We start from the raw sequence: 13219 nt of genomic DNA, 5'->3' as shown, positions 1-13219 counted from the left end.
TCTTTAATGACCTTTCTGAAAATGTATATATAAACCCTCAGAATCTGGTTACTAATTTCATAGCTAAATAAAATGACTCTTTATATCTGGAAAATAATCACAAGCACAGAGATCAGCAAAAGAATACTTTCCTCAAGTTGAAGAAAAAGCCCTCAGTAAGGAACGCTGTTCCAAGTCACCACAACATACCTGGCAGCTTTCATTTTATCTTTCTAGCAGTGATTAAGTCTATTCAAAATTTACATTTTACAAAAACAAGTTTTAAACATTTGTGGATTGTTTTGAAATATAACCATTAAAATCTATACCCTTCATTTTAAATGGAGAAAAATTAAAAAAATATATAATAGGAAAAAAATCATTTAAAATACAACTACCCAGAAATGACCACTATTAAGAAACATGTATTTTATGATGCAAGGAGTTCTGATTGACAGAGAAAACACTTGCAGGCTCTTTGTTACTGTTTCTGATTATATGATCAAAAAAGCAAGACTAGAAATTAGAAGACTTTGGATTTAATCCTTTTTCCCCACTCCAGTATTCTTGCCTGGAGAATCCCAGGGATGGGGGAGCCTGGTGGGCTGCCGTCTATGGGGTCGCACAGAGTCGGACACAACTGAAGCGACTTAGCAGCAGCAGCTGCTACTTGCAAGTTGTGAGCTCTTAATAAGCATGTCACTTAACCTTTTTGAGCCTCATTGTCTTTACTCCAAAAATGGCTAAGTTGTTCTGGGATTATGGGGAATAATGTATGTCAAAGTATATGTGGAAATAATAAAACAATTTATATCATTAGGCACTGCTGTTGAAGTATACTGTTACTATTTATTCTTGTTCCTATCTTTTTGATCTTACACTTGTTCAACTCATTCTGATAGAAGGATAATGGAAACTGGCTCATTAATCCTTTCATTCTCTGAACTGTCCCTGGTGAAAGCTGTAGTAGCTGAAGGGTAAATATTAAAGAGCAACATTAGATATATGAATTATCAGCTTCTTTCATATGTCAATTTCATCCCTACTATACCAGAAGAAACAGTTACTAGAGAAAGAGTAAAAAAGGAATAATATTAATAAATATAATCCAAGGCATTTATGGTTTTACTACTAACTGATTAGAAAATATTTACTCTGTGATGTATCTTTTACTGGACATGAATATACAATTTAATCTTTATACCACTGTTATCTGCTTCATCTTGCCAATTATTAGAAAACAGAAATATAAAAATTCATTGAAATCTGGACCTTCTACATAATATAGATACTTAGTGAAATGTAATGAGGATGAAAAAGATTCTAGGATTTAAAGAAACTAGTAGGTGGGTAGTCACTTAGTCGTGTCCAACGCTTCTTGACCCCATGGACTGTAGCCCACCAGGCTCCTGTCCATGGAATTCTCCAGGCAGGAATACTGGAGTATTCTCATGAGTAGAAATCAATAAAAATATATTTAATATAAAATTGTTCAACTATTCAAACACTTCATGAAAAGCTATGACCCTATGAAATATAAAGCTGTATTTATAGAACCAATATATCAACAGTTTATTAGCTGACAACATATAGGATATATCACAAAAACCACATATTAAACATATAACTAACAGAGAAGAATGAAAAAGATCTGGAAAGTACTGCCAAGAAAGTATTACTTAGCAAACTGTACCATTGCTCTTCTCCAAGGCTTGCATTGTGTCAGGATCCAAAGCAATGCTGACAAGCAATTCCATGTAACTCTTAAAGGTTTCCTTCATTGCTCTTGTGTTCAAAAAACGAGTGACAAAAGGAGCTGGAGGATTAAACTCTGGGAGGGAGAAAAGAGGAAATATTAAATATTCCTTTCTGACAACTTTAAAAACAAGTTACCCAACAGCAAGTTACCTACAAGCAGATAAATGGTTGTAGATAAAACTTCTTCAAAGTCAAGGTTCTCCGACTCTGCTTTTAAAAATATTTCGAATGAGAGATTCTCAAAGCTGGTTGTGCCTATCACAATCACTGGAGAGCTTTGAAAACAAAACAAAACAAAAAAACAGACTGCTGGACTTACTAAAACGAATCTGGAGTGGTAATGAAGCTTAAATGCTACACCTTTACAAAAGTTCCCAGGTGCCTCTGAAGTCCAACACCAGCCCAACATTTGGAAACATTTGCCCTGTAGGGACCTGTTTCCCCTCCCCTGGCCCTACCAGACATCCACTGTGAGGTCGTGCTACTTCAAAATTGGGTGTTTTTTTTAGTATTTAATTAGTAAAGAAACCATAAAACACCTAATGTATGAGTTAACATACACATATCTCTTCTTTTTACTTCTACACTTAAATTACTATAAAATTCTGGTCTAGAGTCAAGACATATTTTAAAAAATTTTAATGTAAACACAATCTGTATAAAAAAAATTTCACTCAAATTCAGTGGTAAGAACTGCAAGATCAGAGGAGTGTCTTAAGTTTTACTTCTTTATTCAAATATAGAACCATCATCACAACCTTTAATAGGGGTTCTTAGAGTTTGGTCCAAACCCTTTGGGGTTTCCCCAACAACCCTTTCAGGGGTCTCTGATGTCAAGCTGCTTTCCTAATAACATTAAGATGTTAGATACCTTTGTCACTCTGTTGACATTTGTGAAAGTAATGCTGTAAAACTGCCGTGGGCCTTTGCTAGCATGAACTGAGACACTGACGCCAAACTGTACTAGCAGCCATGTACCTTGCCGTGACTGTCATCTAACGGTCATGGATCTGAAGGAAAAATAACCCCAAACACTGATTTCACTGAAGAATAATCCTTGAAGAAGCAGTAAAAACTTAATTGTATTAAATCTTTACTCGAGTAAATGTCTTAAAACTCTGTGTGATGAAATGAGAGGTATATATAAAGCACTTCTGCTATGATGTATGACAGTTATCTCCAGGAAGAGCACCCATGCAATTGTTTGATGAACCAGCCACCTTCTCCACTGGAATACCATTTTTAAAAAATAACAGATACCCTACCCCTATTCAGTATTTGGCAAACATTTTCTTAAAGAAGTGAACCTGTCACTACCAGGAAAAAAATTGACAGTATTTGCTGCCAATGATAAAACTGAGGTTCTAAGTGAAAATTAGAATTTCGGAAAACTTATTTCCACCATTGTGAGCCTGACGACCATTTCAATAGTTAAAGACTTCATTGATGAAATTAGTGGTAATATTAAAAATGTTATTTTTTAATACTGCAAAAATTTATTATGTAAATGTAAAAACTAAACCCATAAGGCTCTTATGAAGAAAATGCAGCAATAAATCTTCATGACCTAGTATTTGGCAATAGATTACAAATATGACACTAAAAACAACAGCAATGAATAAAACAGATAAATTTGGCTTCATCAGAATTTTGTGCATCAAAGGACGTTATCAAAAAGTGAAATACAGGGCTCACCTCCACAGCACATATACTAAAAAAAAAAAAAAAGTGAAATATCAACCTACGGAATGGGAGAAAATATTTTCAAATCATATACCTAATAAGGGTTTAACATCTACAATATATAGAGAACTTCTACAACTAAGGAACAAAGGAGAAATGAACTCGGCAAAGAATCTGAATAGACATTACTCCAAAGAAAGTAAGAAAATAGCTAGTAAGGAATTGAAAAGATGTTCAACATCACTGGTCACTAGGAAAATACAAATCAAAACCACAATGAGATATCACTTCACACCTACTAAAATACCTATAATCACAGAACAAAATATAACAAGCGTTGATGAGGATGTGAAGAAAATGGAAACCTATGTATTGTTAGTGGGAATGTAAAATAGTATAATCACTGTGGAAATCAGGCAGTTCCTCAAAAAGCTAAATATATAAAATATATGACTCAGCAATTAGATTAGAGATCATCAGCAGCTGGGGGAAAGGGAGAATGGGGAATTATTGCCTAATGGTTACAAAGTTTCTATTTAGAGTGATTAAGCAGTTTTGGAAATAGCTGTGAGGTTGTGCAACAGTTGTGAATATAATTAATGCTGCTGAATTGTACACTTAAAAATGGTTAAAAGTGGCAAGTTTTATGTTATATATATTTTGCCACATTTTAAAATGTGGGAAAAAAATGAAAAAAAAAAAAATCAATGAGCTAACGAATATTTTCACCTGGCCAAAAAATGTTATAAAGTCATTCATGGATGAAAGATACTTCAAAGGGTAAAACAGATTTTAACATAACAAGCATGAAAAGTTGAAGAAACTACCACTTGTCAAGTTTACAAAATAAAATCCTTTGAGTATCAGAGAAAAATATCCATAATTATCTGAAAAAGTAATCAAAATACTCCTCTCTTTCCTAACTACATACCTAACGTGAGTCCAGGTTTCTTCACATACTTTAAGCAAAAACCTAAATAAAAAAAACCTAATAAAAAACCTAATACAGAATATGAAAATCCTATTCTAGTTAAACACGAGTGTTTAAAAAACTGACATTAATATGTAACATGTGTGTTAGTCACTTAGTCGTGTCGGATGCTTTTTGACCCCATGGACTGTACCCTGCCAGGCTCCTCTGTCCATGGAATTCTCCAGGCAGGAATACTGGAGTGTTCAATGAAATACTGCCATTTCCTTCTCCAGAGGATGTTCCCGACCCAGGAATCAAACCCAGGTCTCCTGCATTGCAGGCAGATTCTTTACCATCTGAGCTATAGGGAAGTCCCTTATATGTAATGGGTTTATTTAAAATATTTTAAAACTGTTTTAACTGATACTTGGTGATATACACAGATACAAATCACACACACACACACACACACAAAGTCTTTTGGAATCATCAATACATTTGAAGATTATAAAGAAGTCTTGAAACAAATAGTTTGAAAAACCACCAGCCTAAAAACTATGTTTATTATCATATTTCCTTCTTTTTAAGAAGCACTAATAATGCTTGCCTACTAGTGACACCGAGTGGTAATTCAGATTATCAGTGAAAGAAAATTTTCAACTTGATTGTCATCTGAGGAAGCTGTGTAAATAACAGTGCAAAGCAGAACTTAAACTTCTCTACTCTCAACAGTAAGCAGGAATGCTAACTGTGAAATTATATATAATGCCTTCCATGCATACTCAAAGCATTAAATTTCTTTACAAATTCTGATACTTTACAAACATTTCTAAATAACTTCATAAGTAGCTTTTAAAAATAATACATTTAAAGCAAACTTCTGTTATGAAAGAATAATCCTTTATTATAATTCTATTTTTATCCAAGTAATCTCTGAGATCAGCTTCCAGGCAATGATACTTGTAATGCCAGAAACCATCCTAGACATCAACGTCAACAGTACCCCGAAAACTCAATTCATCATTCAAGTTCTGCCAAGAATACACCTTGAATTTCTCAAAAGCTCTGAGAGTTGGTGATGGACAGGAAACCCTGACATGCTGCAGTCCATGAGGTTGCAAAAAGTCAGACACAAATGAGCGACTGAATAAGGGGTCAGGGCCTTTTTCTGTAAAGGGCCAGGTGGTAAATATTTGGCACTTTAATGGTCATATGCTCTTTGTAAGAACTACTCAAATCGGTCACTGTAAGGGGAAAGTAACTTATGAAAACATATAAATAATTCCCAGTTTTCCAATAAAACTTTATTAAGCATAGGCTGCAGATCACATTTAGCCCACCAGTAGGAGCTGCCTGCCTCTGCCCTGGACTACTGAACTGCTGAAAATTTCTTGTAAATGTTACACAATAAGTTTGATGGCTGATGGATGTTTCCTGGTACATTTCTGTTTTACAACTGTCTCAGGTTTAATTTCTAATAAAGTTAATTTCAATATATAAAGAGCTTACATAAATGCTCATTGGTGTCTTCAACAGTTTCTAACAGTGTACAAGGGTTCTAAGGTCAAAAAGTATGTTAGATAACTGCTATGTATTTCAATCTTTTCACTTTATAAAAGAGAAACTAAGGCACAGTTATTTAGCTTAGTCATGGGCAAATATATGCCTAAGCAGAACTTAATGAGGTAGCTAAATTACCTAATTAAGGAAAAATAAATACATTTTGAATTGTCAGCATCACTGTTCCTCTCCATTAATGCAGCAAATCTCAAATTATCAAGATATTCATTTTATGAAGAACTCACCCTCATCATCACTACTACTAGAGTGGATCTCAGGAGATGAGTCAGATTGGGATGATGAAAATTCTTCTTTCCATTTCTTCCTTTTCTTTGGTGGTGGCTCAGCCTTTACTTTTAGCTGTTTAACTTTGGGTTTCATGGAAGGGGCTTTTGTTGTTGCAGTTTTTGGTGTTGGAGGATCAGAAGTTTTACTGCTGTTACTTGGCTTAGCCTGAACAGTTCTGCAATGTTACAAACAGACTTCATCAACACACTGAAATCTTGTCTAATTCAAATAAATTAATGAGGGACTTCCCTGGTGGTCCAATGGTTAGACCTTTGCACACACACCCGCCCCCCCCAACTGCAAGGGGTGCAGGTTCAAACCCTAGTTGGAGAACTAAAATCCCACAGGACACACAACTTGGCCAAATAAAGTAAATAATTAAATAAGAATTTAGAATAAAAAATTTTTACATGAATAATTTAATTACAGATAAACAGAAAATCAAGAAACACTGGTGAAAAAAATTTAATCACCTCACCAATACCTCCAAAATAAAGTCTAAGCCCTACACAGAGCCAGTGGCGACTGCTCCAAAATTCTCTTGAAATATACTCTTTAACACTGACATTCAACATATTCAGTTAGTAAGGGACTATATTAATTCAACCCCTATTATTTCTCTCTCTCCCTCCACTCCTTTCCCTTCAGGAACTCATTTTTCCTGACTATGAGGCTGTAACTCTCACAGGCTCTGTTGGTGCCAGGTTTTGATATGGACTCTCAACTGCACCTGTGCCAGAGTCCCCGAAGTAAGATTTGCTGTGCCCTGGTTTTGGAGATTTGAAGGAGAGGATAAAATTCCATCACAGAGATAAAGTGGCTGTGTCCAATAAGCTGGAATCTTCATTAACTAGATCTTCTGAGCACTAGATTGAGAATATCTAGGCTCACACCTGCTTTCCCATACAGATTAAAGAGAATGTGGCTGGGTCATCACTTCCAAATTCATGGTTTTCCAAACTCATGCTCCAGACAAGCCAGAGTCACATTAACATATGATGACAATTCTAATGTAATGTACAGGCCTTAAACAGTTTTTTCTCATTTTAAATTTGACATTTTATTATTATTTTCATTTTACTTTTAGATTAAAAAAGGGAGCTAAGCAAGGTTATCTTTTTTTTCTTTTTTTTTCCTTGCTGTACCATGTGCAGGATCTTAGGCTTCCCTGGTGGCTCAGAGGGTAAAGCGTCTGCCTACAATGCAGGAGACTTGGGTTCGATCCCTGGGTCGGGAAGATCCCCTGGAGAAGGAAATGGCACCCCACTCTAGTACTCTTGCCTGGGAAATCCCATAGACTGAGAAGCCTGGCAGGCTACAGTCCATGGGGTCACAAAGAGTTGGACACGACTGAGCGACTTCACTTCACTTCACTTCACCATGTGCAGGATCTTAGTACCTGACCAGGGATCAAACCTACAATCCCTGCAGTGGAAGGGTGGAATCTTAACCTCTAGATCACCAGAAAAGTCCCTAGAAATGCTATATTAATTTAGGTCATAAAGAGATAGATTCAAATCTTTAGACTGTAAATCCAATTATTTTCCACTATACTAGGGTGACACCAAAAGGACTCAGGGAAGAAAAAGGTATCCACCCTATCATGATAGCCACAGGCTTTATAATTCCTGTCTCATTACTTCAAAAGGAATCACTTAGGACATTAAGCAATGATTTTCAGACTTGTATATAATGGAAAAAAATAATCAGTCCCTTTAATTGATGTAATTCTTTGTATATCACCAATAATAAGTTTTCCAATAATTATTACAAACATATTATATAAAATAATAAATACCTGATAGTTTGTGAAGGCTTATTTCTTGGCTTTTTGGAACATACTCTGACATACTCCTTTTTGTTAGTGTTTTCAATGAACTTCACATATATCCTTTTGTATTTATTCTTTGCATCTCCAAAATATCCAAGGTACTAAGTAAAGAAGCACTTTGAATTACTTAATTGTACATTCCGTACATAAAATATTCCCTTGTTGTCATGACAGACTATCATAAAGTCATCCTTCAAAAATGCAGCTCAGGCCAGGCTAATTGCACCCTCAATAAAAATGATCCCAGCCTCATTCTTAATTGCAAGCCTATATATAGATGCAGTCTTCTTTGGCTAATCATCAGATGCTTACTTGCTCAATGCTATTAAAGCAACTACTCAAGTAAAAAGGAGTAATTCTGTAAGTCTTCTTGGTAAATCAGGATATTTAACTGGCAGAATAATCAATGTAAGTGTTTCTAGGTCCATCAGAATTCTTCCCACACTAATGTTAATTCCTTTCCATTATTTAAAAAAAAAAAAAGAGTTAAGCCATTTAAGTAGTTGGTATTTATATATTAATTTTATTTTAAAATCAGAGCATCATATACTCTATAGTTCAAATTTTATGCTACTTATTAATATATCATAGATGCTCAATATAAATACATTAAACAATACATTTAAATTTTTATCATTCTGTATTTTACCCAAGATCATTGTCAAAAAATAGGAAGTTTAATGTAAACAAGCATTTTACTTACACTATTTGTAGCAGCAAATTCTCTTTGTCCATCTCGAATTTCAGGAACAAACTTCTGTAATAAAGCTTTTTGTACTTTCCAAATAGCTGGGGGTTCTTTTCCTGTTTTTAAAGCCTCCTGTAAGAAGAATTAACGACATTTATAAAAACTAGCAATATAGTCTAGATTTATAGACTCTGAGAGCTGAAAGGAATCTTAACTCCCTAGTTCAACCTTTTATCTTTTACCTAGCTGAACTTTCACAGTAATTCTTATACATCAGCTATTCATTCAGTCTCTGCTAAAATTCTTCCAGAAACAGGGAGTACAAATATACAAAGTAGCCCACTACCCTTTTCTATAGCTATTGGGAAGTTTTCTGCTAATGATACATTGTTTCTGCAATTTTATTACATATAGTACGTACATATTCAAAACTATCAGAAACAAATATGCTAAAACACTAACAACAGACAATTGTGAATGGAAGGAATATGGATAATTTAAATGTTATGTTCTTCACTGTATTTTTTAATGCCATTTCTCTCCACTGCAATTAAAAAATAAAATTAAAGCAGGCAAACATGGCTTATTCATGTTGATGTTTGGCAGAAACCAACACTATTCTGTAAAGCAATTATCCTTCAATTTAAAAAACTGATAAATTTAAAATTAAAAAAAGCAAACAAAACCCCCAAAATAAGTGTTCTTAATAGTGCTAAAATTTCTTACATGAAATTGTAATATTCTACAATTTGAAATTACAAAAAAATAGTCTAATGCTACTTTCACATTATATTCCTATTATTTTCTTTAAATTTTAAAATTACATAAATAACCATTTTCTCCAAACTTCATAATTCTTCACAACTTAATCTAGACGCAAGGTATTAAGCCATCACGAAGACACGCCCCCTAAACTATGACCTTTAGACCTGGGAACATTCACATTACCTTAAAAATCTCTATGTCTTCTATCTTTACCACAAATTCATCACGCTCTCTGTACTGGCCTTCTCCTCCACTTTCTGGGTCCTCCTCATCTGTAAAACCTTCTATGGCAACAGTGTCCTGTCCTTTGGCAAACTGGTCTGAAAGAAGACCGTCAAGTTCGATGGACTTTGGGGGTTCTGAAGAGTTTATATTTTCTGGGGTCTTTGCTGCAGATGGAGTGGAGTAGAGGGTTTCTTGCTTAACTGCACCCACCGCGGTGGAGGAAGTAGCGGCAGTACCAGTAGCAATGGCAGTTGTGCTAGCAGTCGCCACCTGTGTGGCTTCTGAAATTAGATCAAGCAAATGCAAATTAGCAATACAAAATATCAAACATTTATCTGCTTTGAGTAAAATCTGCACAGTTTACAAAGAGCCTGTATTATTTTTGCCATCAAATTGTTTGAAACAATGAAACTAAAGAATGCTTGTTAGACGCAGAGAATGGACCTGTGGACACAGTGGGGGAAGGAGCGGGCGGGCGGGCTGAGGAAGCAGCACTGACTTACACGCACCACCATGTGTCACTGCCGCGTGGCACACGGAGCCAGCCTGCACCCGGGCACAGCAGGCGAAGGAGAGGGCGGGTGGGCTGAGGAAGCAGCACTGATAACATGCACCACCATGTGTGAGACAGGCGACCGGCGGGCCGCTGCCGCGTGGCACATGGAGCCAGCCTGCACCCGGCCACAGCCTAGAGGCAGGATGTGGGAGGATGGAGGAAGGCTTAAGAAGAAGAGGATATATGAATATATATACACATATACATGTGTGTGTGACCCATTCAACAGTATGCAGAACGCTGTATGCAGAAACCAATACAACCCTGTAAAGCAATTATCCACCAATTAAAAAAATCGAAATAAAAAAAGGGCATTTATTAACTTCTTAACATCTGGATGACAGTTAGAAAGAGAACCTCCATCAACCTAAACTTACCCCTAGTTCCACTTAAGTAGCACAAAAATATTTTTAAAAGAACAGAGACAAAAAAGTGATGTAAGACTAGGGTCAGACAACCAAAGCTGTGAAGGCCTAGAAGAAGAAAAGCCAACTGAATGTGGGAAACGAAACAGCACTGGAAGCTAAATAAGAAGGATCGTAAAGTAATATGAAAAACTGTATGCCAACAAATAACTTCGGTGAATGGGACAAATTCCTAGAAAGACACAAGCTACCAAAAGAACTCAAGAAGAAAGAGAACATCTGAATATTCAGACCAACAACAGAACAATAAAAGAAATTTAAAACATCCCACAATGCTAAGCACAGGTCAAAATGGGTACAAAGGTGGGTTCTATCAATAGTTAAGAATTAATACCAATCCATCATAAACTCAAAGAGATAAGAGGAAATACTTCCCATCTCATTCAAGGCCAGTATTATTCCAATACTTAAACTAGACAGAAACATCATGAAAACACTATAGACTACTATCCCTTATGAACACAAACACAAAAATCACTAGCAAAATATGAACAAATATTCCAACATATAAAAGAAGTATATGGGCTTCCCAGGTGGCTCAGTAGTAAAGAATCCGCTTGCCAAGCAGAAAATGTAGGAGACACGGGTTCAAATCCCTGCATTAGCAAGATCCCTGGAGAAGGAAATGACAACCCACTCCAGTAAACATCATGGCCAAGTGAGTTTTATCACAGGAATGCATGCTTGGTTTAACAGCTAATCAGAGACTTCCCTGGTGGCCCAGTGTTAAGATACCAGGCTTCTACTGCAAGGGATGCAGGTTTGATCCCTGGTCAGGGAACTAAGATCCCTTATACTGTGCAACATGACCAAAATAAAAAAAGAGAAATCGGCACCAAAATCCCTATAAAAATCCTAGCTGATTTTTTTTGTTTTTTTGCAGAAACTAACAAACTACTCCTAAAATTCATATGGAAAAGCGAGACAGTCAGAACAGTCAAAATAATCCTGCAAAGAATAAATTTGGAGGACTCGCATTTCAGAAATTCCAAATCATACCACAGTAATTGAATTTCAAAACTTAATTACTCCTTTAGTAATTAAGGCAGTGTGATAGTAGCAAACGATAGATATGCAGATCAAAAGACTAGAATTAAAATCTAGAAGTAAACTCTATATTTACAGTGAAATGATTGTGAACAAGGGTGCCAAAACCATTCCATGGGGGAACCAAGAAAAGGCCTTTTGACAAATGGTACTGGGACAACTGGATAGGAATAAAGAATAAAGCTGGATTTCTACCTCATACCATATACAAAAATTCACTGAAAGCAGATTATAGTCATAAATGTGAAAGCTAAAATTATAAACGTCTTAGCTTCATGACCTTACAAGTAACAAAAGAATAAGTTGGACTTGACCAAAATTGAAAACTTGTACTACAGCTGATGCCATCACAAAACTGGATAGATAACCTACAGAATGGGAAACACTGTTTACAAATCATACACCTGCCAGATATTAGTATCCAGAATATATAAAGGACTCTTAAATCTCAAAAAGAAGAAAGACAAATAACCCAATTTAAAAAGTGAGACGTGTTTGTCCAAAAATATAAAAATTGTCGATAAGCACATGAAAGGCCACCCAACACTATAGGTCAGTTGCATTAGATCAATGCAACTTCAGTAGCTAATTGCAGTCTTGCAGTCTAACCTACTAGGATGGCTCTAAAAATACAGAAAAAAACATACTAGCAGACATGAAGAGAAACTAGAACCCTTGTACCTTGATGGAGAGAATGTAAAATGGTACAGCCACCTTAGAGAACAGTTTGGCCACTTCTCAAAATGTTAAGCGTGGCACACAGGACTCTATAGTTGTGGCAAGCAGGCTCAGGTTATCCAAGGCACATAGGATTTGGTTCCCCAACCAGGGATAGAACCCCATCCCCTGTGTTTAAAGCAAACTGTGGTTTCTTTACCACTGGACCACCAGGTAAGCCTCCTGTTCTAATATATTTTTATGTTACTATGATTATGTATTATGCTTTCTTCCTCACAAATGTAATCCAATATATCCAAAGTATTATTTCAACACATAGTCACGTTGAGGGAAGCCCATCAAAAATGTACATAAATGGAAAAATAATTTTTATGTCTTGTGACCAGAAGGTTCTCTATATTAAACCCTTAAATACCTGTACAGTAGATCCAAAGTAATGTTTTGCCAGTGTAATATAAAACAAATATAAAGGTAAAAAGAATGCATCTTTTGAGTGGGTGTGGCATTTTAAAATTATTCATTTATGAATTCATGGGTGAATATTACATATTGACATGGGTTTTATAACCAATTTTATTTTTATCCTTCATTGATATAAAAACTGGGAAACACTGTTCTTATAAGTAATGGATAAATGAAGGAATAAAGGAGATTTTATTATACCAATGTCACTGAATTTTAAAAATATACTGTTTCTAAGTTACATGGCAAAACAAATCACATAGCTGTCAAACAAAAACAGAGATCCTGCCACCAGCAGGCTCTCAGAAAAGGAAACTGTAATGGACATGCTTTAGTCATAAGCAAAGTCATCCCAAAGAGA

At 35.6% G+C, this 13219-nt stretch overlaps 1 protein-coding gene across 2 annotated transcripts in view; it reads right to left on the bottom strand.

Annotated features, from left to right (window-relative positions):
* Positions 1 to 13219, bottom strand: part of QSER1 (glutamine and serine rich 1) — a 78421-nt gene that overhangs the window by 12844 nt on the left and 52358 nt on the right. For both annotated transcript variants that reach the window (XM_040258964.1, XM_040258965.1), the window contains exons 5-9: positions 9649 to 9977; positions 8716 to 8832; positions 7980 to 8113; positions 6139 to 6356; positions 1673 to 1810 (exon numbers count right to left, since the gene is read on the bottom strand). In XM_040258964.1, coding sequence (XP_040114898.1) covers positions 1673 to 1810; positions 6139 to 6356; positions 7980 to 8113; positions 8716 to 8832; positions 9649 to 9977 — 936 coding nt within the window. The remainder of the gene's footprint in view (positions 1 to 1672; positions 1811 to 6138; positions 6357 to 7979; positions 8114 to 8715; positions 8833 to 9648; positions 9978 to 13219) is intronic.

The sequence above is a fragment of the Oryx dammah genome, unplaced genomic scaffold (genome assembly GCF_014754425.2).
Source record: "Oryx dammah isolate SB20612 unplaced genomic scaffold, SCBI_Odam_1.1 HiC_scaffold_17, whole genome shotgun sequence".
NCBI classification, from domain to species: Eukaryota; Metazoa; Chordata; class Mammalia; order Artiodactyla; family Bovidae; genus Oryx; species Oryx dammah.
The sequence above is the reverse complement of the archived record's forward strand: the minus strand, read 5'-3'. Positions and strand labels throughout refer to the sequence as shown.